General features: G+C 41.2%; 1 protein-coding gene and 1 pseudogene across 1 annotated transcript in view; one reads left to right on the top strand and one right to left on the bottom strand.

Annotated features, from left to right (window-relative positions):
* The window catches only part of Skap1 (src kinase associated phosphoprotein 1), a 281306-nt gene that overhangs the window by 229570 nt on the left and 26501 nt on the right, over window positions 1-25235 (top strand). Inside the window, exons 5-10 of the mRNA XM_013356957.4 lie at window positions 3208-3285; window positions 4224-4307; window positions 7111-7235; window positions 10134-10197; window positions 12321-12515; window positions 21332-21382. Coding sequence (XP_013212411.2) covers window positions 3208-3285; window positions 4224-4307; window positions 7111-7235; window positions 10134-10197; window positions 12321-12515; window positions 21332-21382 — 597 coding nt within the window. The remainder of the gene's footprint in view (window positions 1-3207; window positions 3286-4223; window positions 4308-7110; window positions 7236-10133; window positions 10198-12320; window positions 12516-21331; window positions 21383-25235) is intronic.
* LOC120884691 (U2 spliceosomal RNA) lies at window positions 15068-15229 on the bottom strand (annotated as a pseudogene).

Below are 25235 nucleotides of genomic sequence, written 5' to 3'. Positions count from 1 at the left end.
TGAACTAACAATGAAATAGGAGATGACTTCAGGGTCACAATGGCTACCCATCATCATGTGTGGATTTGTCTGATAGATCAGAAAGCTAATGAGATTGAGCTGAGTCAACTTGACATGGAAAACAACTCTGTCATTGTACTCACCACGATGCCTACACAGTCAATAGAATAGAGACTGATTTCATCCGATTGCCTATTTTTTATTTCATAGCCATTCTAAACATTGCCTATAATCCCATTTTTTCCCACAGCCCATCAGGGAAACCAAGCAACAGAGTTCATTGATACAAATTCCCTCTAATGAGGATGAGAACAATAATAACACATCTTACTACGAACAAAAACACATCATATTTTTTAAAAATATTTCCAACTCTATTACTCTTCAAAATCTTGTTCGTAAACCACCAACTGAGAAAATTCAGCAATTCATTCAGTGCCCAATTTTAGCAAACTGAGATTGACTATAGGGGAGAGAAGGTGGGGATGGTGCTATCCCTCCTGTCCTAGAATTAGTGACTTGGAGTTCAAGCATCTCTGCTGTATTATGCCTTTGTTTTCTTGGTGGTGACATTCTTGGGTTTCAGTTGGTGGGGAGAGAAAAGCCTCATGCTGATAATGTACTGAAAGTAAATGAAATTAAATAAGCGAAGCAGTGCTCATCACTACTTCCTCCCCCCTGGGTAATTCAATTCAAGCTCTCTCTCTGATGGCAACTCACAGGGGCTGTCTCTGTCACCCCGCTGGGGCCTGGAGTCTTAACATCTAAATAAAAGTTTCACTCAAGCATTTTTTATGCTCCTGCCAGCAGGATCAGTGAGCTGGTGTGGCACATTAATGTAATATTCATACTCACAGACTCTCCCCGCACACGAGGCAATGTCTTCCCATTTTCATAATTATAGATGTTCCATAAAATGGCATTTAGATTTGCATTAAAAAAGGAGGTTTGAATTCTAATAGAACATTTAACATGTCTTTTATGATTCAGATTCTTGGCATCTTCAACAAGAAGCTGTGTCTCTAAGTTTAACAAGACCTTTAAAAAGAAAAAAAAAAAAGGAAGAAAAAACTTGTGGGAGAAGAGATGGAAACTCCAAGCTCAGGGGATCCTGTTTATCCTATCCCCTGTGTCTTTCATTTAAATTTTAGGTCTCCAGGAGCAATTTTTCAACAGTACTTCAGAAATTAGCTTTCCTTCAAGGGCCTACTCGGCCATCCTGTCCTCACCTCACCTGTTGTCCCACCCCCAGTAGAATCTGCTATTCTTGGAGCATGTTTTCAGAGGGACATTAGAATTTTCAGTGGTGTAGGAGAAATGAAAGAATCTTAGAAAAATGAACTTTCCTTTGCTATGGTTCATCTCATCCACACACCCTGAGACCCGTCTAGAAGGATTTACGGCAGCCACAGCCTTTGCAAACTATATAACATAAAAGTGAAAATAGTCTATAATCAAGGAAGTTAACAATAAGGACCCATTGAATAAAGAGACACATAAGAATACTGGTAAAGAAAAAGGCTCCTCTGATCTATATCTTTAAAACTGTTCTTGAAACAACCTAGAAGAAAAAGGTAATCCTAACTGCATTTTAAATTGTCTTAAAATGGCCAGGTGCAGTGGGGCACGTGCCTGTAATCCCAGCAAATCAGGAGGCTGAGGCAGGAGGATTGCAAGTTTTAGGCCAGCCTCAGACTCTAAGCAATTTAGCCGGACTCTGTCTCAAAACAAAAATAAAAGAATTAGGGCTGTGGCTGTGGTTAACTGCCCTGGGGTTCAAGCCCCAGTACCAAAAATAAATAAATAGTCTTAAAATAGTCTTTAAACAAAAAGTGGGTAAAGTACTGAACCAAGTGCCACCCCATAGCCACCACTGAGTGAATGTTGATCACTGTAGGAGATGTTTAAAAGCCAATTGTTTTATTGAAAAAAGCATTTCACCCCAAAGTCTCAAGATAGCATATAGATGGCCTGATTGATCCATATGGTGATTGTGACTTACTTTCTTTTGTATTTGGTTTGCTTTATAACTTTTTTTAAAGAAGAGATTTGAATTAGAAAACTAAAACACAAGTAAATATTTAGATTCTGCTAGTCCACTCCCTTTCGTTTTTCTTATGTGGAATTGGGCTGGGGGTGTGCTCAGTGGTAGAGCCTGTGCTTTGATCCTGAACCACAAAATAGAAAAGGAAGGAAAAGAGGGAGGAAAAAAGGGACAGAAGGTTGGTTATATTCTTTAAAGAATTTGGGGGGTCTTGTTTTATTTTATTTTTGAGGAATAAACTCCTCCCTCAGTCTTTTGCCCCATAGGATAAGGATGAACCCTGTGGAGGAAGAGGATTAGCATCTTGATTTTTCAATAAATTTGTACCTAAGGAGGCTGTTGAAAGCCAAGAATGTCAGCAGCATACAACTCAAGGCTGATGTCAGTTCCAGGGTCTTCTTTTTATTTCATTTTTTAAAAATTTTTTTAGTTGTCAATGGACCCTTATTTTATTTATTTATATGTGGTGCTGAGAATCGAACCCAGTGCCTCACACATGCCAGGCAAGTGCTCTACCACTGAGCCACATCCCCAGCCCAGGGTCTTCTCTTTTGTTAAGGCTTTAAGGACCCTTAGACTCCTTCCCATTCTTTAAAGAAACCAAGATTTGGCAGTTATTGCCAAGTTCACCTTGCATAGCTCTTCTCTGTGTGAACTTAATAAAATTTATGTTCACAGAGTGGCTTTCTGGGTTTTTTTTTTATTTAAAAAGGAAGAAAGAAGAAAAAAGATGAATATATTCATTTTCCCCTCTGAGGTGACCACATTTATAGTGGAATCTATCAGTTATTAAGTCTTCTCTGAGCTCATAACTATCCATTTGACTTTTGATTATCTCAGTGTGGATTATCCAATTTGTATCTTATATCCACAGCAAATTCTTAATTCCCTGGAGTCCTTTTCCTGCCAATCAGTACATAGTTATGCTACCTCCTCTTGTCACAAATTAATGTATGCTTAGATCATTTTAAGTGATATTAGCATTAGATATAATTAGGAAGAGAGAAAATTAACTTTTTCCCCAATCATAGAGAAAATGTTTTATTTTGTGCTGTGTTTAGGCAATTGCCCTTTATACTCCATCATTAATGTGAATTATCTAAAGTAGACTAAGTGAAATTTTGTCAGGTTTCAACAAAGCATTCTGCTGTTGTTCCTTTTAGGAATGGAAGACGTCATAAGAGGAGCTCAAGAACTTGATAACATCATCAAGCAAGGATACTTAGAGAAGAAAAGCAAAGGTATTGATCCAACCCAGAGACAGCAGAACATTCCCGGAAGGGAAATGAGAAGAAAAAAAAAAAAGGTTAACTGATCAGGTACCCTCTCTGTGCCCAACACTGTGCTTGACAGACGTCTAGGGGACTCTGTCACTCATTAAATGATAAACTTAATGCGAGGAAAGACAAGAAGTCTGGTGTTACTGTGTGTAGACTGCAGAGAGATGGCCAGAATCCTTAGCTGACTGGGAGCTCCCTCAGGGTGGGGATTGATTAGATTCCGCTCATACCTGTACTTGCAGTGCCTGCTACAAACAGGTGCTTAATAAAGCTTGTTGAATGAATGAATGATATTTTTGTTCTCATCTCTCAGTGTGCTCCTATAGTAGAGAAACTGTTTTACTAAGAGAGTAGCTTTTATATCATGCATAAAGCAGCACACTCAAATTTCCAACAAGCCCAACTCTTGATCTTTATTTAAATTCATTCCATTAGAATATAGAATAGGAACTACTAGGACTGAAGTCCCAAGATTGCCACTCAACTGACAAATTGGTTTAGCACACCCCCGCCCCCACAAAAAAAAAGAAACCTTTCTCATGGCCATGGCCTGGAGTATCATTCTGGTTTGTCAAAGGCAACACGTAAAGATGTTGTGGAGAATTTGAAAAGGACAGGATGAGATTAGAACCTGAAAGATATAAAGGAAGCTAGATAAAAAGACAGCTGGGAGGGCACAGAGCAGGTAACCCTGTTTAGAACTTGGACCTTAAACAGAGCTTGTCCTCTGGACTCTGAGTCAATATGGGATAACCTGTGGGAGTGAGAGGGAGAGTTTTACAGTCCATTAACCTGGGAAATAAAACAATAACACGCTGGACTGTGTATAGTTGGATTTTACGGACTCTTCAGTGACTGTAGTTACCTGAATTTATGTCTCCTACTGCTGTTCTGTGTAGATCATAGTTTCTTCGGCTCTGAGTGGCAGAAGCGATGGTGTGTTGTCAGCAGAGGCTTCTTCTACTACTATGCTAATGAGAAAAGTAAGTGTTCTTCATTGGCACAGCAGCATCTCACTCCTGGATGCAAGCACTTCGTAAATTCTCAAGCACTTAGGTCTCCAGATAGCAGTCCTTAACTAATACCCAGAAAGGGACACGCTTAAGAAAGAAAGAGGCTTGGGCAAATAATACCTTTCCAGTCACCAAAAACAGATGTCAATTTAGAGTTCCAAAAACATTAGGATAGTATGGTTGATATATCAAATGGTTATTATCTTTTATTAAGACCAATAACACAATATTTTCCAAATTGAATGTGTTGGTATACTTAAAAAAAAAGAAACCTCAAATTCTTTGTAGGCATTAATGAGATAGCTAAAATATAAAATATTGGGGGAATAGGTGGAGTGGGGGGTGTGGCTTGGTGATAAAGTGCTTGCCTAGCATGCACAGGACCTTGGACTTGATCTCCAGTATAATAATAATAACAATAACAATAACAATAATAATAATTCAGAGAAATATTTAAACAGCTTACCAGTGGCCCAGAAAAAGAATCCTAGGGTTCACACTCTCTTAAAGCCAAACTTTGAGCCTGACTATTGGGAAGTAATCCAGTGGACATCCCTAGAGCCATAGAGTGTTGAGACCCAAATGGTTGCTGTGCCCAAGAGACACCCTTCAGCCAGATGGCAGCAGCAGCAAAGTGTTGACTCAGGCCAGAGGCAGTTTTTTAATGAGCCACCGCTGACTCAATCAAGCACAACACTCATGAGCTATCCCTAGAAGACCTCTCATCCATGTTTAACATAGTTGCTTAGTTCACGAGAGAGAGGAAAGGATATAAGCACAAGTTGAGGCAGCTACAAATAAATACAAGCTAAAAATTATTTTTGTACACTAATGCAAACTTTCAAGTAAGGGATACTGCTTGGTAGAGGTGGGCAGTCCCAGAAGTAATTTAGAAAGCAAGAGAAAAAGAGAGAGTAAATCAAGCATCCACTCTTGCCCGGGCTTTCTGTGCTCTACCACCTTCATACAGGGGCCAGTGATAAAGTTAGAACTTTCTTTTTCCTTCCAATTATTTTCCATTTTGCCTGTTTCTCCTTTTTAAACCCTATTCCTCTCCTGGATATTCGGTCTAGAGAACAATCAAATACCTGCCCAATTGCCTTTGGACTTTCTGCCACCTTTGATAGGTACTAAAGTAGCAGAAAGAGCTGTGACCTGGAATCCTTAAGATCTGCCCTTGACTTCATGGCAGTTGCCTTTCTCAGCCTCCCTGCCTGCAGCAGGTGTCCCTGACCTTTGTCTTCCAGTCACCATCCTGGATTCCTCAGAACCCTCCCATCCAAGGGTAAAGTGTGAAGCCCTGCTTGGAATTGATAGCAGCACACCTTGAAAACTGAGGAACAAATCCCCCTTGTCCTTCTACCCATCCCCACCCAGCCCACTCTCAAATCCAGCAACCACAGTTTCCCCTCTGAACTCTAGGCACACGAGCTAGACAGGTGTTCTTTTCTTCAACCTATTAGGACGTTTGAGCCATTGCAAAAAATGGCCATCATTTCTCCTGCATTTAAATAGATGGTTGGCATATCTGGATAGAAAGCCAGGTATCCTCTCTGTTCATTCAGAATCCTTTACACTCACTGGGAAAGAGGCGGGGGCTGGGGGGTCGGGGGAGAATAAGAGCAAGAGGCTCGGAGACTTTTATTGACCATTTGGCCGTCAGAGTGAAATAAACTCTGGTGACCAAAGAAACAACAAAACATTTTAGTGGCCAGTTAGAACAAGGAGAGATACTTTAACAAAAAAGATTCTGGTGTCAAAAAGCACTGTTGCGCGGTTCCCTTCTCGACAGTTACTTCTTATTGCGCCCAGGACAATTTCTTAGTAAGTATAGTGTTCGTATGTTTCTTTTAGCTCAACCAGGTGAGGACAGTCTTTTTTTCTTCTTTTCTTTTTTAATTTTGTCATCCCACTTTCTTCTTTACGTCATCATTTAAAAAAAAAAAACCAAACTCAATTTATTTCACCTGACAGGGGACACAAGCATCCCTCACACTAAGGATGCTGTCCTTCATGTGTCCTGCCTGACATAAAATCTTTCTGAGCCACCTCTTCTTTGCCTGTTTCTAATATTTTATTTTCAAAAAGTAAAAAAGAAGAAAAAGTGATAAGTAGAGTAGTGTCTCCTTTCTGTCCCTTAGGATCCTTTTCCTTTTATCTCTTTCCTTATCATCTAGTGACACTCAATAGTATAGTCCTCTGCTTCTTTCCCAATTTGACCTCTTGAAAGGAGAATGAAATACTGAGTTTTAATTATTCTCCCTCTAGCATAAATTCCCACCTGAGAAGCAGGGAGGGGGAAGAATAGTTTAGCCCAAATGCCACATAAAGCATGGGAGGAGATTCCAGGACCTTATAATGCCCCTGTGCTGCTGTCCCTCCCCTCAATGTGAGCTCTGCTGGCCCTGATAATAATGTTTCAGCTCTGTAATAGCCTTCAAGAGCCTCACATTTACAACCACACTCTCCCTACTGTAATAATTCCTTCTTTCTGTTATTATAGATCTCTTAACATTCTAATAAATTCACTGTCTCTGTTGGACTCTTTTGGTAAAATAACCTTTCGTGTTGCATTTCCCTAGCTTGGCAGTGATATCTGCCTGGCTGTCGCAGTAGCCTCTTCCTAAGCTTCCCTAATAACCTTTCCTTGACTGTTGTGGTTCCTCGGGGATGTAACAGCTGTTTCTGTGCTTTTATTTCACATACCAGAGAAGATGCCTTCCCCTGGCGGTTGCATCTCTCTAGGGATACAGGGAGCTTTCCTGTCTTGCAGGCAAGCAGCCCAAAGGGACCTTCCTCATTAAGGGCTACAGTGTCCGGATGGCCCCCCACCTACGAAGAGACTCCAAGAAAGAAGCCTGCTTTGAACTGACCTCCCAGGATAGGCGCAGCTATGAGGTAGGATGATCCGAGGAGCCGGTGCTCCTCCTTAGAGCTGCGGTTTCCTTCCCTGTTTGCTATGCTGGGTTCTATTCTCTCTTTTCAGCAGCTAAGACCCTCTTTCTTGCCCTGTCCTCACCTTTGCTATGTCACAGCCTCCCTTCCCTTCTGTTGCCACACTCATCCTAGACAATGACTTCACTTGGCTTCTCTCTCTTCATCCCTCCCCTTCCCTGTGTCACCCTACAGGTGAGATTCCTGTTCACCGCAGCAGCGCACCATCAAAACCCTTACTCATCGTCTCTAGTTTCACGGCTGTAATCCCCATGCTTATTTTTCAACTGATTATCCCTACTTTCTTCCATAAAAGTAGGAAAAAGGAAAATCTAACTCTATCCTAAGAAGTTATTTGTTGTATCATATTCATCTTGCTATCCAAAACGGCCTTCCTATATTTGGATGCATTGCATATCTCTGAAAGGAGTTTTAAGACGCTGGTGACAGTGGTCACTTAGTAGTAATAATGATAACTGAGAGGCTAGAGGACCTTGTCAGAGCAAGAACTCATTCCTTGCTGTGTTCATTTGTATATATTTTGAATCTTTACCTTGTGCATTTGTTACCCATTATAAAATAAATTGAAATAATAAAAATGTAAGACTGTAGAGATATATGGATTTTTTTCACTAAAAATATTTTTTATATGTGTGTATATTGTTTCCTACTTGATAATTTTATTTTACCACAGTTCTGTTAAAGCAATGTTAGCAAAGCTCTAGCTAACTTACGAAAAAGAAAAAGCATGCTAAAAGTAAATTACCAATTTAAGTAACCCTTTGACTCCTCAGATTTTTCTCAGCTTTTAACGTTTTTATATTTCTACAGTATATTAACCCTTATTTTATTATGTGACCTAGGTCTGCATTATGTAATTTCTAGAATTTTTTAAAAACTTAAACTAAAGCTTTTCTATGGAGTTCTTTATAAACATTATATAACACAGACGTATGCATTGCATATGTTTCTGAGTTGTTTTTATTATTAAATTCTGATGATACTACATCTGATAAAAGTTGATATGAAAATTCTAAGCCAATATTCCTAGAAAGTTTTTTATTGAAGTGTGCTTTGGAGCCAAGGTTGTGGCTCAGTGGTAGAGCACTTGCCTAGCATGTGTGAGACACTGGGTTCAATTCACAGCACCACAAATAAATAAATATAAAATAAAGGCCCATTGACAACTAAAAAAAATTTTTGAAAAAACAAAAAGTAAATGTGCTTTTAAGGAACTAAGAATGATAGGGTCTATTAACATAAGCATCATACAGGAACCTAGGTTTCTTATACAACATGTATCTTTATGTTATCCTAATGACCAGATAATTAAAATTTTTTTTTTAAGAGAGAGTGGGAGAGGAGGGAGAGAGAGAGAGAGAATTTTTAATATTTATTTTTTAGTTCTCGGCGGACACAGCATCTTTGTTGGTATGTGGTGCTGAGGATCGAACCCGGGCCGCACGCATGCCAGGCGAGCGCGCTACCGCTTGAGCCACATCCCCAGCCCCAATTAAAATGTTTTTCAGAAACAGTTATTTCAAGATGATTCTTTTTTTTTTGTTTTTAATCATGAAGGGTTGATGCTTGACCGACCTGTTTTATTAATCAAAATGTAGTTTGTTTACTTCTTTTCTTTGGTCCATTGAATCCAGATCATTACTGTGGTCTGTGGATTCTTCCTCTACAGTGGCCTTTAAATCTTTACCTTTCTTATTCTCACAGCCATCCTGATAGTTAAGTCCCTCTTGTTTCACCTAGAGGACAAATTCAACAGCCTTCTAGTTGATCTTCTGTCTCCAGAGTTGTCTATTCTAATCCCTCCTACCCAAACTATTGAAAGAGTCACCCTCTCCCTCTGCTAGAATTGGTAGTAGCTTCCTGTTGCCTACATTTCTGAATTTCTGTCACTCAGAGCCCTTCTACCAACTCTTCTCTGACCCTCAACTTCCATCTGTTATTATTCGCCAGGCAAGCTGGTCATCTTCCTGTCTTCCCCACACATGATGTTCTCATTCTTGTAATCTTGCCCATAGTTATCCTTACCTGAAATGAACGGCTCCCTCCACCAGTTTCCACCAATGCTTTTTAAAAATCCAACCAGCCTGGTGGTGGTGCACACCTGTAATCTCAGAAATTCCAGAGACTGAGGGAGAAGATCACAAGTTTGAGGCCAGCCTCAGCAACTTAGCGAACTTAGTGAGACCCTGTTTCAAAATAAAAAAATTAAAAAGACCTGTGGATGTAGCTCAGTGATAGAGTGCCCCTGGGTTAAATCTCCAGTGTCATAAAAATATATATAAATAAATATTTTTTTAAAAATCCAGTCAAAAGAGTTTTGCTTCAGCAAGCTTCCCTAATCTGCTCCTGGCAACAATAAATGCTCCCTGTCTACTCACAACAATCAGTTGTGGGCTGCAGGTGTAGCTCAGTGGTAGAGCACTTGCCTAGCTTGCTCAAGGACTGGGTTCTGTCCCCAGCACTGAAAAGGGGGGGAAAAAGTTCCATTATTATCAAATGTATCTGCTTTGTGATGTTTTCATCTCATGTACATATTGCTTTGCTTTCCCCTGCCCCTGGTAAATTTTTCTCAAATAAATGCCACATGAAGGAATAGATAATAGACATAGACATAATTATCTGGACTTAAAGAGCTCTAATATCTGGGTATGCAAAATTGCTGATGGAAAAAATGGTTTGAATTTAATATTTGGTCATCTTTCTAAATATTAAGCTAAAGCAGAGAATCCTGAGCTTTAAAGTTGATGAAAACTCACAGATAACTTCCCCTGGGCTTCCTTATCAAGATGCATGGAAATTTTAGTGAAGGTGATAAATTAATTTGCAAATTTTTTTCTGTAGTTTACAGCTACTAGTCCAGCTGAAGCCAGAGACTGGGTGGATCAAATAAGTTTCTTATTAAAGGGTAAGTGTTACTGTTTTGAAATACATAATATTTGGATCTGCATAAGTATCAGCTAGTTTCCATGTGTATTTTTTCCTGCTTTCTCGTCTCTACCCTCCCCACCATATGCCCACATTTTAACAAAAACTACTGTGTATGGTTCAGAAAGTAAGGAAATCATCAACCTGGAGATGACCTCTAATATCATAGCTCATCACCTGACATACAGGCAAGACTTTACTACTCATAATCACTGAAAATGGGATCCTGAAAACCAGCTCAGCCCAATTCACTGCCTCCTAAAACCCCTTTCATTCTGGAAAGAAAATTCATAATATCCAACTTAGAGCCATTTTAATTGCAAACAAGGTCCAAAATCTTCTTCTTTTTCAGTCTTCCTAGGAAGTAGAAATCTAAATTAATATAGATGGTCACCAGAGACTTTGGACATTACAAACAACTTGCTATTTCCCAAGCCACAATAAAATGTTCCTTGCTTTGAGATGGGACAAGTCCTGCCTGAAGATATTAAATGACTGCTCTTAGAGTACCCTCTGCTGGCCAGCCTGCAGGCACAGCAGTAACAGTGGCCCAAGAAGCCTTTCCTGGGAGTGGCAATGTGGCAGATAGAAGCAGTTCACCTTGAGTGAATCACTTGGCATCAGGTAACCCTCAGGTACCCTCATGGCAGGACCCTATCTTACAGAAAGACAGGAACACCAACTTCATACTTGGCCCAAGACACAGGGAGAAGCACGTCAACCTGAAAACTCCAAACTTTCTCTTCACAGATTTTATTCTAGTGCAAGATTTTATTGTGGATAAGAAGGAGCAAGCACCCGAGCTTTAATTACAAGAATTGCCTGTTTTACTCAGTTATGCCTTTGCTATCACAAAAACAAAGTATTGCATCCACCAGCAGCGTCACGTATAATAGACTGGAACTAGGCAAACATGAACATTGATGGCAAGACTACAGGGTACACTCTCATCTAGGTGCCTTGGATTTATGCGTGTAATATACCCCTAAGTGTGTAAACCTCAATAAAACTCAAAGCAGCTTTATTGAGCTGTACCCTGTGGTACTTTCAGAATCCCACATTGAAGAAATTATTCATTCCATTTTATTTTAAAACAAACAAAATAATAACATATGGTTTAAGCCACAAATGTGTCTTTGATCCTTTTTCTCATATGAAGTGGCACCAGAATTCAGATGAAAATTGTTGCAAAACCTTTATTAAAAGCCTAATCAAGCCAAACAGTTTTATTGTGTTTTGAAATGAACATCGGATGTTTCTCCATCCTTCCCTTCCCCAGGGTCTGCTGACTGTACTCGCCCATTCTGTCGGGGCCCCTCAGCAGGGTTTCAGAGAGCACTCTGTGCTACTCAGAGAATGAGCCTTCCCAGTGCCCCATCAAAATAAAAACCAATCTCCCTCCCCTGCCCTGGTGCTCCCCAGCGCTGTAATGGTCCAACATCCTCTGCGCAGTGACCCACTTAAGGTCAGCCAGCCTGTACAGTTGCCAGAGGACGTGGTAACTGCACTGTGCAGCCATTCCATTTGGTCTCGGATTACTGTTATTTTTCACCATACCCCATTTGGTTTCCTCTTCCACTTTTTCCCATTTTTTTTTTCTCTCTCTCACTCTCTGCAAACAAACTTGTGTGAAATTCTGCGATGAGATCATTGGGGAGATGGGCTTCTGACAGCTCGGGCACCCTACAGAAGAAGCCACCATGGAGGCCCTGGCTCTGTGTGCCCTGGAGAACTGCAGGCCATCACTCTCCCGTCCAGTGCGTGGCATGCTGGCATTTCCTCTTCTGTCCTATTTCCTTCCCTTCACCTCATGTTCCCATTCACACACCCATACTATTCAGGGCTGCTTCATCCTGATCAAGTTTTATTGCAAGGAAGGATTTATGTTGATGGTTTAAACCTGATGCAGTGCTGGTCTGGCCTTTTCTGTAGATTTCCTGCCACCAAGGCCCACATTAGAAATAACAGCACTTAACCTAGTGTTTCATTTTCTTCTGACATGTTTTATTCTCTTCCCCCCTCCTCCTTCCTCTTTCCTTCCCTGCCTTCTCACTCCTTTCTTTTGCTCCCTACCTTGATTCATTCCCATCTTTGCCCTGGCAGATCTGAGCTCTTTAACCATCCCATGTGAAGAGGAGGAAGAGGAAGGAGAAGAGGAGGAGGAGATGTATGATGATATTGATGGTTTTGACTCTCCAAATTCTGGTTCCCAGTGCAGACCCATTCTCTTGCCTGGGAGTGTGGGGATAAAAGATCCTACAGAGGAGAAAGAAGAGGATATTTATGAAGTCTTACCAGGTGAGAAATTTCATCTCCTAATTATATCCCCCTCGTTTCAGAAATTCGACCTGGTGGAAGAACATAACTTTGGAAACTCCTAAGGAAGCCAGATCTAAACTTCATCCTCTGAAGGAGAGAATGTAGGGAAACATGATTCTCAAGCTCTTATAGAGCCTCTGCCTTACTCTGGGAGCAAGATGAGTTTGATCAAGGATTGTCTCATCTGTGCCACATGAAGTCCTCTATCATTTATGTCAACAAAGTTCAAGGGTTCAAGAATACCCATATTGGTGTTCATTGCTTACCATGAGTTTGGGGGTCAGTCATCAAAAATCCTCTAGTTTCAACATCTTTTCTGTGGAACTGTGAGGGTGACAGAAAGTTGCCTCCAAAGTATGAAGGATTTTGAAATCTGAAATATATAAATGCTAACCACCCTTTTGTGTGATCCAGTAAAACCCCACCAGCACAACTCATTATTACCTAGAAACAAATCACAACTCTCAAGCATAAGCCTGACATGTATTTCCTCTGCCCACCGTGCAGCAACTCTAAGCTGTCGATGACTTTCTGTCCAAAGGCAGGATAAGTGGCACCTCAGAAAATGTAGAGTCATCATTGCTTCCACAGAGCCACTTCTGGTCGGGATCGGCAGCTGGCGAACAGTGCAGAGCACAGTGGGGGTCAGACTGTGGAAAAACCAAAGCCTGAGCCTTTTAATTGTGAGGTACTTAGACCACAGGAACGCTGAATCTTCAAGTCCATTCAGAAAGAGCATGCCTGTGGAAATTTGCCAGGAGTTCAGTGCTCTGCTAAGAAATTCAAGTTAAGCCTAAATTTATAGCAATTTAAACCTCCATCTCAAATGAACCTAGGAACTAAGGTGAATCTAACACTCAGGCCCCTGAAGACAGGGCTAGTTGTTAAAAGCATCATCAGTAGGCAACACATTTCAAGCCTTCCTCAGAAGAGGGTACAACCCCCTTAACTCTGCATTCTGCCTTCATCTCTTCCCTAGGAGAGAAGCCATGTCATTGTCCCCTGCATCAAGGAGCAGGGCTGTGGCTACACGTCCCCACCAAGGAGAGCCTGCTTCTTCTCCTACTACTTCCAACCTCTGCCAGTCCCCACTTCCCCAGCCTTTTTTTGTTGTGTTTTATTATGCAAATGATATCTTGGTTGAGGTCGAGCCATTTCTTGTGTCTGAAGTTAAAAAAAAAAATGATAATTTCCTCAGCAAGTCATCGTCGTTAATGAAGTTTTACAAAAACAGATACAACCAAAGGAAAATAAAATTTCACAGGTGATAAATTTTTCCAATTTCCCTGGCAGAATTCGATAGGATTGTTAAATTAAGAGTGAAGGTGTCTGTTAGAAAGCAACGAGCAGTGATGGGTAATTTTATAGAGTGGAAAATTGAATCAAATTGCTACATTAAAACACAGCTCCTCTGAGAATCTTCCCTTTCACAGCCTGCTCCATTGCAACAGCAGGGTGCAGAAATGGATCTAATTCACAACACTCCCTAAAAGGAGATGCACTCCCCAACTTGGCCAGGATCTTCCTAGTGAGCTCACATTCTGCTCACTCCTGCCCAGGCTCAGGAAAAGGCCAGGTGACACTCCACTTCGGGTTACAGCTGTGGAAGAGTGCTCTGGGAAAACCTCCCTGAACCACTCAGCCTTCTGGGGTACAATGGAAGGGCCTTTTATGCACCATGGATAGTTCTCAAAGGAGCTAGGGGAGAGGCTCAGAGATGCAGAACTAAGAGAGCAAAGGGAAAGAGGCCTCAGAAAATAAGATGAATTTGGGCTCATCCCCCACTTACCCCAGGTGGGGGCAATGAATCTATAACTGTCTTCTTAGCAGCCACGATTCTCCTGCCTCCTAAACTCTTACCCTCAGTCACTGTGGTACTGCCAAGTTATGGGGCATTACTCCAAAATTCTCACCAATTGAGTATTGGAGTGGACCCAAGGGCATGGAGACTAGTCTACGTCTCTTAACCACTAACCCTGAGTCCACAACTACTGTCCATTAGGAGTGAGGAAAGCCACAAAGCTTTAGCCTGGGTCTCTTTCTGTAGGTTAGCAAAACAGCAATTAACTTGCATATGTTTCCAAAGGACAATGTGTACAGCCAACGGTTTCTTTCCAAAAAGCCTCTATCCATCAGAGTCCTGAAAGACAGCATTGAAGATGGGATAGTGGACATTTAATTATCATATGTATATTGCAGCCACACAATCCCATCACCCAGCTTCCTTTCCACTCCACTCTTGTTGCTTCGGAAATGGATTTGAGTTTTGCATGTGCCACATCACTAGTCCTGGAGGAATTGAGAGGGAAGGTGAGGGGCCTAGCAGTGTCTCCCCTCTGCCACCATCTCATAAGACCACCTACAGAGCAGAGGCATATGAGAGACAGCCTGCACTACAGGTGCAAAGCTGGCTGTATGTCATGATAGATCTGTGCTGCTGCCTGTTCTCGTGAGCCCTCAGGCAAGTTACCTGCCCTCACTAATTGTCACCTTTGTAAAATGGGGAAAACAATAGCTGCTATCCTAGAGGGATATGGTGAAAAAGTCTAGAACTGACATATATAAAGCCCTCAGCATAGAGTCCTGGCATGTGGGAGTCCTCAGTAAATGCTGGCTACTATTAACCTGGTGGCATTTAAAACTGATAAGAACAGATACTACACTTGATCTTGGCCAAAAGGCCGAAAAGTGATCTGGTGGTATTTAAAGAGGCTTTATGGCTTGAAAAGCTGGGGGATGGCTAGGTCCCCGCCCTCACCAAGCAGACCTGAGACAGTCCAGTTGGGCATTTGCAGCTATGTGTATGAAGCAGGTGAAATTGAAAATCCCGAGCAGATGGAATGTGGAGCGCACCTTCTGCTCAGGCCCATTTTTACTGCGAGGCCAGGTGCTGGGTGGAGGGACAGCGGACGGTAACGTCGGATTGTGCTAACATTGCATACCCATCAATAGTCAAATGACTTGGGCCTCTCATTCAGTTCATTATAACAGGTAAATGTGCTTTGTGAAGGATATTTAGCATTGGTGATTCTGCTAATTCTCTTCTTTGGAATGGGACCTACATAAGCCCTCCCTGTCCTTTTTTTTTTTTTTTTTTTTTTTTCCTTTGTGGTGCTAGGGAATGAACTCAGGGCCTCATATATGCCAGGCAAGTGCTTTCCCACTGAACCACATCCCCAGCTCCTTGAGCCTTCACTGTGTCTATGGGGAAAGCCATGTAAGTGAGATCCTTCCAGAGTGTCATTGATATGGTCTTCCTAGTAGAGAGAAAAGAGTACAGAATATATATCAAGTCAATAAAAAATAAAATTTTTTTTCCTGGTCAAAATAATGTATGGGTCATCAAATTAAATGCACTATATCACATTAATCATGAAATAATTCGCATTTGCTACATGGCTAGAATTCTTTTCCCCAAGAGGGAAAACCAGAGCACTCAAGGTTTTCAGCCAGACCACAAAAATGTTAATCCTGGAAAATACTGTTTCAAGCTTGGTATCCACTGGGATTGCTGAACATCCATGTTGAGCACATGGGGGCCTTTCATTTTTAGGATCTCATTTGTAGTAGATTAAACTTCAGGGAGCTACCTCAAAGAAATGCTAAAGCCATACATAGAAAATGGGAAACTTTCTGAACCCTTTCTTATATCCCCTGAAGTTATTTTGCAGGCCAATACAGGCCCATTTCCCTGATTCCAGATTCCATCAAAGGACAGCTTTTATCAGGTTTCTTTTCTGGGGTCTCAAGACTGGAAGCCAAGAAGGTACCTGAAGGAAGAGCTGTAACTGGGGCCTTGTCACAGCTACAAAAGCAACTGAATCAACCTGTGTTCTCTAGAGAGATAAGAACAAACAGAAAGGAAAACGAAGAGCCCTCCCTGAGAATTTCTATGTACATTCTGAAGCTGCCCAAAGCGCCCCAGGGGGTTATTATAGACCCAGAAACCAGAGTGCTTTATAATAAAGCATATAACTGTTTTTTTTTTAATTAGAGTCAAATGGAAACAAACATTCTGTGGAATTATTTTTCCCCTTGTACAGTTGTCCAGACCCATAGGAAGGAGGAATGGTGATAGTCAGAGAGCCCAAGAAAAAATAAAGACAAAAGTTCATGAAGAGTGGACATTGTCACCAGCCTCCTTCAAGACTTCTGGCTGTTTATCTCAATGCCCTGCACACCAAGCCCCAACCACAAGGGCTGATAGGCCAGGGTCAGCTGGAACCATGCTGTTCCTTTTACCTAGACTGCCCGGGCCCATTTCAACCTATAAAACCCCTACACGTTCTGCTCAAATGGATCCTGCTCGGTGATACCCTCCCAGATACTCAACTGACATTAAGCTTTTAGTTCTTATTACAGTGATTTGTATTCATGTCTTTATCCCCAGTTAATAGGTGCTCAGTTATTATTTGTGAAATTAAATTCAGTCCATTCCAAGTGTTGCCGTGAGCATAGATTGAGTTTAATATCTTATACATCAGGACCACACTGGGCTGGGGATGTGGCTCAATGGTAGAGCCAAGCAGGCATAAGGCCCTGAGTTCAATCCCCAGCACCCAAACCACATGTGTGTGCACGCATGCGCGCACACACACACACACACACACACACACACACACACACAACCATTCCACAGAGATAGGATGCAAGTATTTTGAGATAACAGTTCAGATAACCTAATACACCACAGAGAATCACATGTGTTATTAGCCTCTTGATTTTTTTTTTTTTTTTTTGCAGTGGGGAGGCGGTAGTGGCAAAGAGTTGTTTTGTGTTTTGTTTTGTTTTGAAGAACTGGGGATTAAACCCAGGAGCACTCTACTACTGAGCTACATCCTCAATCTTTTTTATTTTTTTTATTTTGAGACAGGGTCTCAATAAGGAGCTCAAGCTGGGGGCTGGGGATTTGGCTCAAGTGGTAGCGTGCTGGCCTGGCATGAGCAAGGCGCTGGGTTCGATCCTCAGCACCACATAAAAATAAATAAAGATATTGTGTCCACCTAGAACAAAAAAATAAATATTAAAAAAGAAAAGTAGCTCAAGCAAGTCTCGCACCTCACAACCTTCCTGCCTTGCCTCCTGAGTTGCTGGAATTAGAGGCATACAACACCTCCCCCAGTTTTCTTGTTTTTCCTACATTATCTGAAGAGATGCAACAGCGCCCATGAGTAACAATGTCTTGTGCACATCATGAAGTGATTTGTAACCACTTTTCTGCTTTTCCCCTTTGCACTTGCAGTCTCTCTGTATTTCTGTTGCATCTGTCACCAGAGCACCTTGACATCTGGTTGCACATTGGTACAACTGCCATTTTTTGAGCTTTTGTCACTTTGCTTGGTTGGGGAGAGATGATTTCCCCTCTTTCTGAGCTAGTCCTTTTTTAAATGTTATTCTTTCTGATATTGTGTTAGCCGATGTCAGAGGGGTATCAGAGGAGCACTTCAGAAAGGAGCCAGGTGTCGTGAGAAGCTGGCTCCTCTCTGTCCCTCCTAGGTGGATTCCGTGTCCTGTTCTTCTCAGCCTCTCATTAGTGTCCCTGACATAGTGCCAAGAATGTTGATTGAAATCGACTCTCCGGATACTGATGCTCATTTGCGATGCCCCATGGTTCTCTTACATGTTCGCACAGTTAACAGAATCTTCTTCAACTGTTTTCCCAATTGAGATGAGATATTTGGGAATCAAGTAGAGCATTTAATGTAATAAGTGGGCAGTAATCTTCAGAGGTTAATTTGTTTAAAACCTATGTAAGGTTGGGGTCCCATATGCCCTGTTAGAAGCAAGGACCATTATAATCTATTACTGTTTAAAGTTGAGCTAGCACATAAATTTTAATTCTCTCTTAAATGAAGATATATTTCAGTAGATGTAATGCTAAAATGCCTAATAATATTCTTATCAAGAAGTTCAATGAGCTCTTTAGCCTAAAAAATATTTTTCAAAATAGTCTTTTAAAATAAAGCCTCACATGACAGATGAACAAAAGTGAGAAATTTAGCCACCTAATTCACCCCCATTTTCAAGCAGAAAGACTTGGGTTTTTTTGTTTTGTTTTGTTTTGTTTCGTTTCGTTTTTTCTTATTGCCATATAATCCGTTGTCTCGACTTTGGAGCTTACGAGATATCAGTTTGTGTTCACAGAAGGGTCCTGGATAAATGGCACACCTCTCTGTACGGTGCCCTCTGAAGCCAAGAAGGTGTTGAGGGGTGTGCTTTCCACAACCAGCTGTGGAAGGTGCTTTCCTTCACTACACCACAGAGCCCCATCCTCAGTCTTCCAAAGACCCCAGAGGTACAGCTGCTGTTCCATCAACTGCAAGGTTTCTTGACTTGGGCCCACTTTCAGCCACCCAGGAAGGACAATGCTACATAGAACAGATGTGGGGACTGGAGCTTCCCCCTGCACATCCATCACTGTGGAGCCTAGTAATGGTGGTGAATGATATATAAGCTCCTGGCCAGCTTTCTTTCTAGGTGACTCCAAAGGTGCAGGGGAAACCAGAGTATCTGGTCTGGAATTGAACTTCACAGAACAGATTCTATTTTTTCCCATTTTTTTTGTATCATGACTAGATTAAGTGCTGTTGCCTGAAAGAATAAAGGAATCGAGTTTTACGTTTCATTTTTATCATTGCAAATACATTTACATTCTCCTTTTTTACAAATGCAAAGAGCAGGCAAGCCACTTTCAATAATTTATTTTAAAATCAATGCTAATGAGGTTATGTCTCGTCAGTGGCCAAGTTTTACAATAAAGTCTGATTTATTTAGAAAAGATCTTTGGTGTAGCTTCCCATCTAATGGTGGTGGGAAGGAGGTGGAGTAGCAGGCATGGTGACCCTCCAACTTCGGATCCAATTTGTAATTCACAGCGGAGATCTGACCCAATTTACATTGATTAGAATTGGGAGGAAGAGACAGCTGCGTGCAGACAGCAGAGGTAGAATAAACCCTCTCTGCAAAAGTGCCTAAGCACAGCAAATTATTGGTCTTTGTGATTGAGTTGTTTGATATCAGCAAAAGAGCTGCTCTCTGTCCAAATTATTGGGTGTCTCTAAAATAGGAGGTACTAACTCTTGCTCTAATGTCCTTAATCCGGTAAAATTAGCCCCGTGTCAAAAAGGGAAAGCATCATACCAGAGGAAGGAAGGAAGTGGACAAAGTAATGAGAAGACAATGTGCAAAGAATGATGTTTAATGTGATTTATTTCAGCGTGATCTGTTTCCTGTATTTGATTTTGCTCTTCCATTATCTCACATCTTTGTTCCTCCAGGCAGGGCTGGGGAGTACTACAGGTGGAAAGGAGGAAATCCATGGTGCTAGACCCAAAAGAATTTTTTAATCAAAGTGCTCCTTTCCCCAAAGCATCCTTCAGGGCCAGGGCAAGAGTGTGTGTGTGTGTGTGTGTATATGTGTGTGTAAATCTTGGTACCAGGTGACTTACTTCCCCAGAGTATCAATCTCTTTATTTTTGTGAGTCACAATATCATTTTTCACATTAAGTCAGTTATTTTTTAATATTCTAACATATTTTTAGGCCGTTTCTTCTCACCTTTGAACTTACAATCTCTCCCCAACCAGTCTGACATACCAGAACTCTAAACCTCATAAATAAAAGGGAATGTCCTCAGGTCGTCCCCTCAAAGTTTCCATTTAGTGGCATAACTGTGGAGAAGCAAGAGAAGCAAGTGCCAGAAGACCTAGAAAGAGAAAGGAAGGGGGAGGCAGCCAGGAGAAACTGAATATTCAGCTTACCATGCCCTTGCTATCAATATGTACATGCATGCGCACCCACAAGGACCGGGAGTGGGGAATTGGGGGATAAAAGAACAGCAAGTGCATTTTTGTTTATTTTGCACCACCTATAAAATAACTAAATGTAATTCTGGCATGTATATTTTCTTTATAAAGGCCCAGTTCCTGTTTTATCGAGTAGTATGAAGCCTGAGACGAAACAGGTTAATGAGGGTTAGAAACTCAGGCCAATCATGTTGTGACTTTGGCCATATAAACACTTGACTGGAGTTAGACATTATCATTGACTTAGAATCCATTGGGAATCTACAGAAACTAATTAAAAGACCATTCCAACTGCCCTCAGGAGCTTATACTCTAATGAATAAGACAGGCTGAATAAAAACTGTAAAAAATAACTACAAGCCCCAAGTACTAGAAACATAAAATGATGTACATGACCAGCCTCCACTACAGCTGAACAAACATAGATACATTAAGAACTAATTAATCACAAAGGGTTTAAACACCCACTTCCAAACTCTCTCTCTTTCTCTCTCTCTCTCTCTCACACAAACACACACAGAGATGCACACACAGAGAGACATACACACACCCCACTTCCTAACTCTGGAGGGCCTAAAACCAAGCCAGATGCTTGCATGGAGATAATAAATATGGAAGAGAATTCCAGAAAGAAAGGAGAAATGGAGTTTGAGGGGAAAGGATTAGATTCTAGTAGTAGCAGTCAATAACCCCCAGGATTATAGACAGCACAAGGGCAGGGACCCCAACAGTCTCATCTGTTGCTTGCCCCCAGTTCCTAATCCAGCACCTTGCACATAGTAAGCACTTTAAAATGTTTGTGAAGAGATGGAAGGATAGGGAAAGAGGACAGAGCCTGTTTGAAGGTGAGAGAGCTTTTTCAAAAGAAAAAGAGAACATAGTAATTAAACTTTCCTTAAACAAGAAAGCATGATGGACTCAGAGAAATGCAACCCCCTCAGTATGAGACTGTGCCCTACTGACCACTAATGCTGATCGTTTGTCCCCTCAGATGAAGAGCACGATCTGGAAGAGGATGAACGTGGCACTCGGCAAAAAGGAGGTATAAGGGCTCATAGATGCACAGCGTGGGGAGGGATGTTCCAGCCTGGACTCACTAATTAATAGGATACTGAATAGAGTATATGACCCCAGAAGCCCCAAATAAAATGATCAGACAGGGATATACCTTAACTTGAAAAACAGCCACTCATTCACTTTAATTAATGTTCCCAGAACCACTAAGATTTATCCGAGACAGGGTGGGAAGCCAAACCAGATATTTATTTTTTCCTATCAGTATTTCTTAAATCAGTACAGTGAAAATAGAATTGCCTCATCTCTAAGAGATCACGGGATTGAGAATGGAAAGAATGGAAATGTCTCTTCTCTGAGAGGCCCAGAGATTGCAAGTTCAGAGGGGAATGGAAATGTGTCAGATCTGAAAAGTGAACATGGAGTGAAGGATAGAATTGCCTGGTGAGGCTGACTTCTGATGGCCTGGTTTGATTCCAGGCACTTTTGGAAATGAATATGTAACAGGTTTGTTGAATACAAAATTACATCTTATTCATCCCAGACTGTTAACCATGCTTCAGGCTGTTAGTGAGCCCATCCCTCCTAAGGTCAGGTGCCCCTGGAAGCCTCTCTAAGTGGACCAAGGACCTATTCCTTCATTGTCAGTAAAGGAATGCTACATGTTGCCAGGGCCACCTCAAGGACATTCGTTCCATCAGCAGAGCCCGAATCGGGACTGATTTATATAGTAGCTGATTTTTTTTCTTAGAGTCTAGGAAAATTTTAAGCTTCAGAGTTCTTTCTTTTTCCCCTCCCTGCTCCCTCTCCATTTCTCTGATCTTACCTTTTTCCAACTCTCCTCTTTTCTCCTTCCCTTCTGCCTCTTCTTCCCTTTCTTATCCATCAGGAAAGCCCCCTTTTTAATTTTCTATAGGAAGTGAATCTTTAAAAGGATGTGTGTGAAGCTGGCACCTACCTGCAATCGCAGCTACTCTGGAGGCTGAGACAGGAGGATCTCAAGTTCAAGCCCAGACTTGGCAAGTTAGCAAGACCCTGTCTCAAAATTTAAAAAAAGGGCAGGAGATGTAGCTTGTCATAATTGACACATGAAATTAAATCCGCTCACTGTTTTCTACCTGCTGTACAGAATTCCAACAAAAAATCTGTTCTGACCAACCCATGTCCCATATAAGTCTTTTCTCAACCAACTTCCATCACCAAAAGTGGAAAAGAAACACTCAGTATGGACCACTTGGGCAGAATAACTGTAAGCTTCCTGTGATCAGCATTATATTAAACTCCATCAGGAACCAACAGTCTTCGGGGAAAATCTAAAATTCAATTTCAGACTCCTCTACCATCTCATTTCCTTCTTCTTCTTTTTTTAAATTTTTTTTTGGGGGGCTGGGGATGTGGCTCAAGCGGTAGCGCGCTCGCCTGGCATGTGTGCGGCCCGGGTTCAATCCTCAGCACCACATACCAACAAAGATGTTGTGTCCGCCGAGAACTAAAAAATAAACATTAAAAAAAATTCTCTCTCTCTCTCTCTCTCTCTCTCTCTCTCTCTCTCCTCTCTCACTCTCTCACTCTCTCTTTAAAATAAATAAATATTTTTTTTTTAGTTGGAGACAGACAAAATACCTTTATTTTATTTATTTTATTTTTATATGGTGCTGAGGATCGAACCCAGTGCCTCATACATGTGAGGCAAGTGCTCTGCCACTGAGCCACAATTCCAGCCCTCATTTCCTTCTTACACTTGGCTCTTTCTAAGGCTCTATCTGGAAGGTGAAAGGAAGATTTATTTCTTAATTGTTCCAACAGGTATAATTCAAGTAGATTAAAAAAAAAAAAAAGAAGAAGAAGAAGACCCTTTTGTTCCTCATGCTTTCTGCCTCCAATAGGTGTTGTTAAAGTATAGCAAGCTCTAAATATGTTTCTATGGTTTACGCTTCCCACCAGTTATAATGATTAGTGACTTAGTGATTAAAAAACAGGAGGACTTTTCGCTCTCTCTGCAGAATCTGAGGCAGGAATTTTTATTATTTGTGTTTACTTATTTATTTATTGAATTTATAGAGTGCCTTTTCTCCAAAGGAGCTATAGAAACAGAGCAACAAATATGTAACATCCAGATGTCATCCCTGAGTTTTATAACAATAAGACAGAGAGGTCTAGGGGAAAGGCAGGCAGCCTCAACCAAGGCATTTAAAAGGCAGAGAGAGCTCTGGGCCAGTCTGAATTCTTAGGTTGTACACATGCTACGTAAGTTTTCTTCATTTAGTTTTTCTCAGGTGTTATTTACCTTTTGGAGAGGGATAAAAACATTTTAAGCAAATTGCCCTGCCCCTTCTTCCTTTTCACCTAAAAGAAACTATGACTAGCAGGATTATCTTTAAAATCCAAGTACTTTTCTCTGCCATCCCACGGATCCTGTTCCTAGGATGCTATGCTTTTTGCTGATGGAACTGCTAACATTTCAAGGCCTAGATCTTATCAGAGTGGGAGGAGGGAAGGAATTCAGTTTATCCTTATTGAGTGTTAATGACCCTGTAAGATGCAATTTCTTTTATTTTATTCTGTTACCTAGAAAATCTATCACAGCCTTGTAGTATTGATTGTTCAATCTATAAAGAGCTCGGTTTACAGCATGACTGTTAGTAACAGGGTTATTTTAATGAGTGACTCTTCAACACCTCAGATTTTCAGTAAATTCCAGCCCATCAGCCAAACAGTGTAACACGAAGGATCTGGGTGATGAGAGCTTATCTCCCTTCCTTATCATGAAGAGGTTATATCAAGGTAACCAGAAATAAAACTCACTCCATGCTGTTTGTACCATGTCAACTAAAAAGCAGCTATGGAAATCATCCTTAGATACCTCAAATCCCTGACCAAGGTATCATTTTTCCTCTGAAATTATGGACAATCTGAAGACCACTATTATGGTCTTTTAAGCATTCAGTAATTTCAGGAAGGCAGAAAATGGTTGCCTATAAGAATTTTATCTGGGAGGCCCTCTGAGGACTCATTTATACATTCACCTGTGTAGAATTGCTCCCCAAAGAAACAAAGGTGCAGGCCCTTGCAGGTCTTACCTTTAAGATCATTTTGTTGTTGTTGATTTTTTCTTTTTTTTTTTTTTTTTTTTTTTTTTTTTGGTAATTGAGTTGAACTCAGGGGCACTTAATCACTGAGCCACATCTCCAGCCCTTTTTTGTATTTTATTTAGAGACAAGGTCTCACTGATTTGCTTAAGGCCTCACTAAGTTGCCGAGGCTGACTTTGAACCCGCGATCCTCCTGCCTCAGCCTCCTGAGCCACTTGGATGACAAATGTGCGCCACTGCACTTAGCCTGAAATCCATTTTTTAACACCAACCATGAATTGAGCTTCAACCAGCTAAAATTTTGACCCTGTAAAAGGAGCATATGAGGTGAAAAATCAAGGATCTGTGAGCGTTCCTCACTTCCAAAGAGAAACTTCCTGCTCTGGTGCCACAGTCAATGGAGATTTCATACCTTCCTTCTAAAATAGTTAATAAAATATCAGAGTCTATGGGAATGAACTGAACAAAATGGTCTTTCTGGCCTGGGCTGGAGAACATTTCCAATACCTTCAGTGAATCTCTGCTTTGGCCTTTTTTGTCCAAGCCTCATTGTGCCATGCTCTGATAGGATTAGCTTTCATCTTCCTCTCAGTTTTCCCTCTCTTTTCCATAATTTAAATGGTGTACCCAGTGCCAGGTCTCATTGACACAGTCTTTTACCCCTTAAGAAAATGTACACAACGTGCTGACCTGACTTCAGTCTCTTTTGCCCAGTCACAGCTTGAATTCTGGAGCTACCCAAAACGTTTCCTAAACAAAAGCTGAACCCTTGAAGGAACACTGCCCGGTT

This window comes from Ictidomys tridecemlineatus, chromosome 3, assembly GCF_052094955.1.
Source record: "Ictidomys tridecemlineatus isolate mIctTri1 chromosome 3, mIctTri1.hap1, whole genome shotgun sequence".
NCBI classification, from domain to species: domain Eukaryota; kingdom Metazoa; phylum Chordata; class Mammalia; order Rodentia; family Sciuridae; genus Ictidomys; species Ictidomys tridecemlineatus.
The sequence above is the reverse complement of the archived record's forward strand: the minus strand, read 5'-3'. Positions and strand labels throughout refer to the sequence as shown.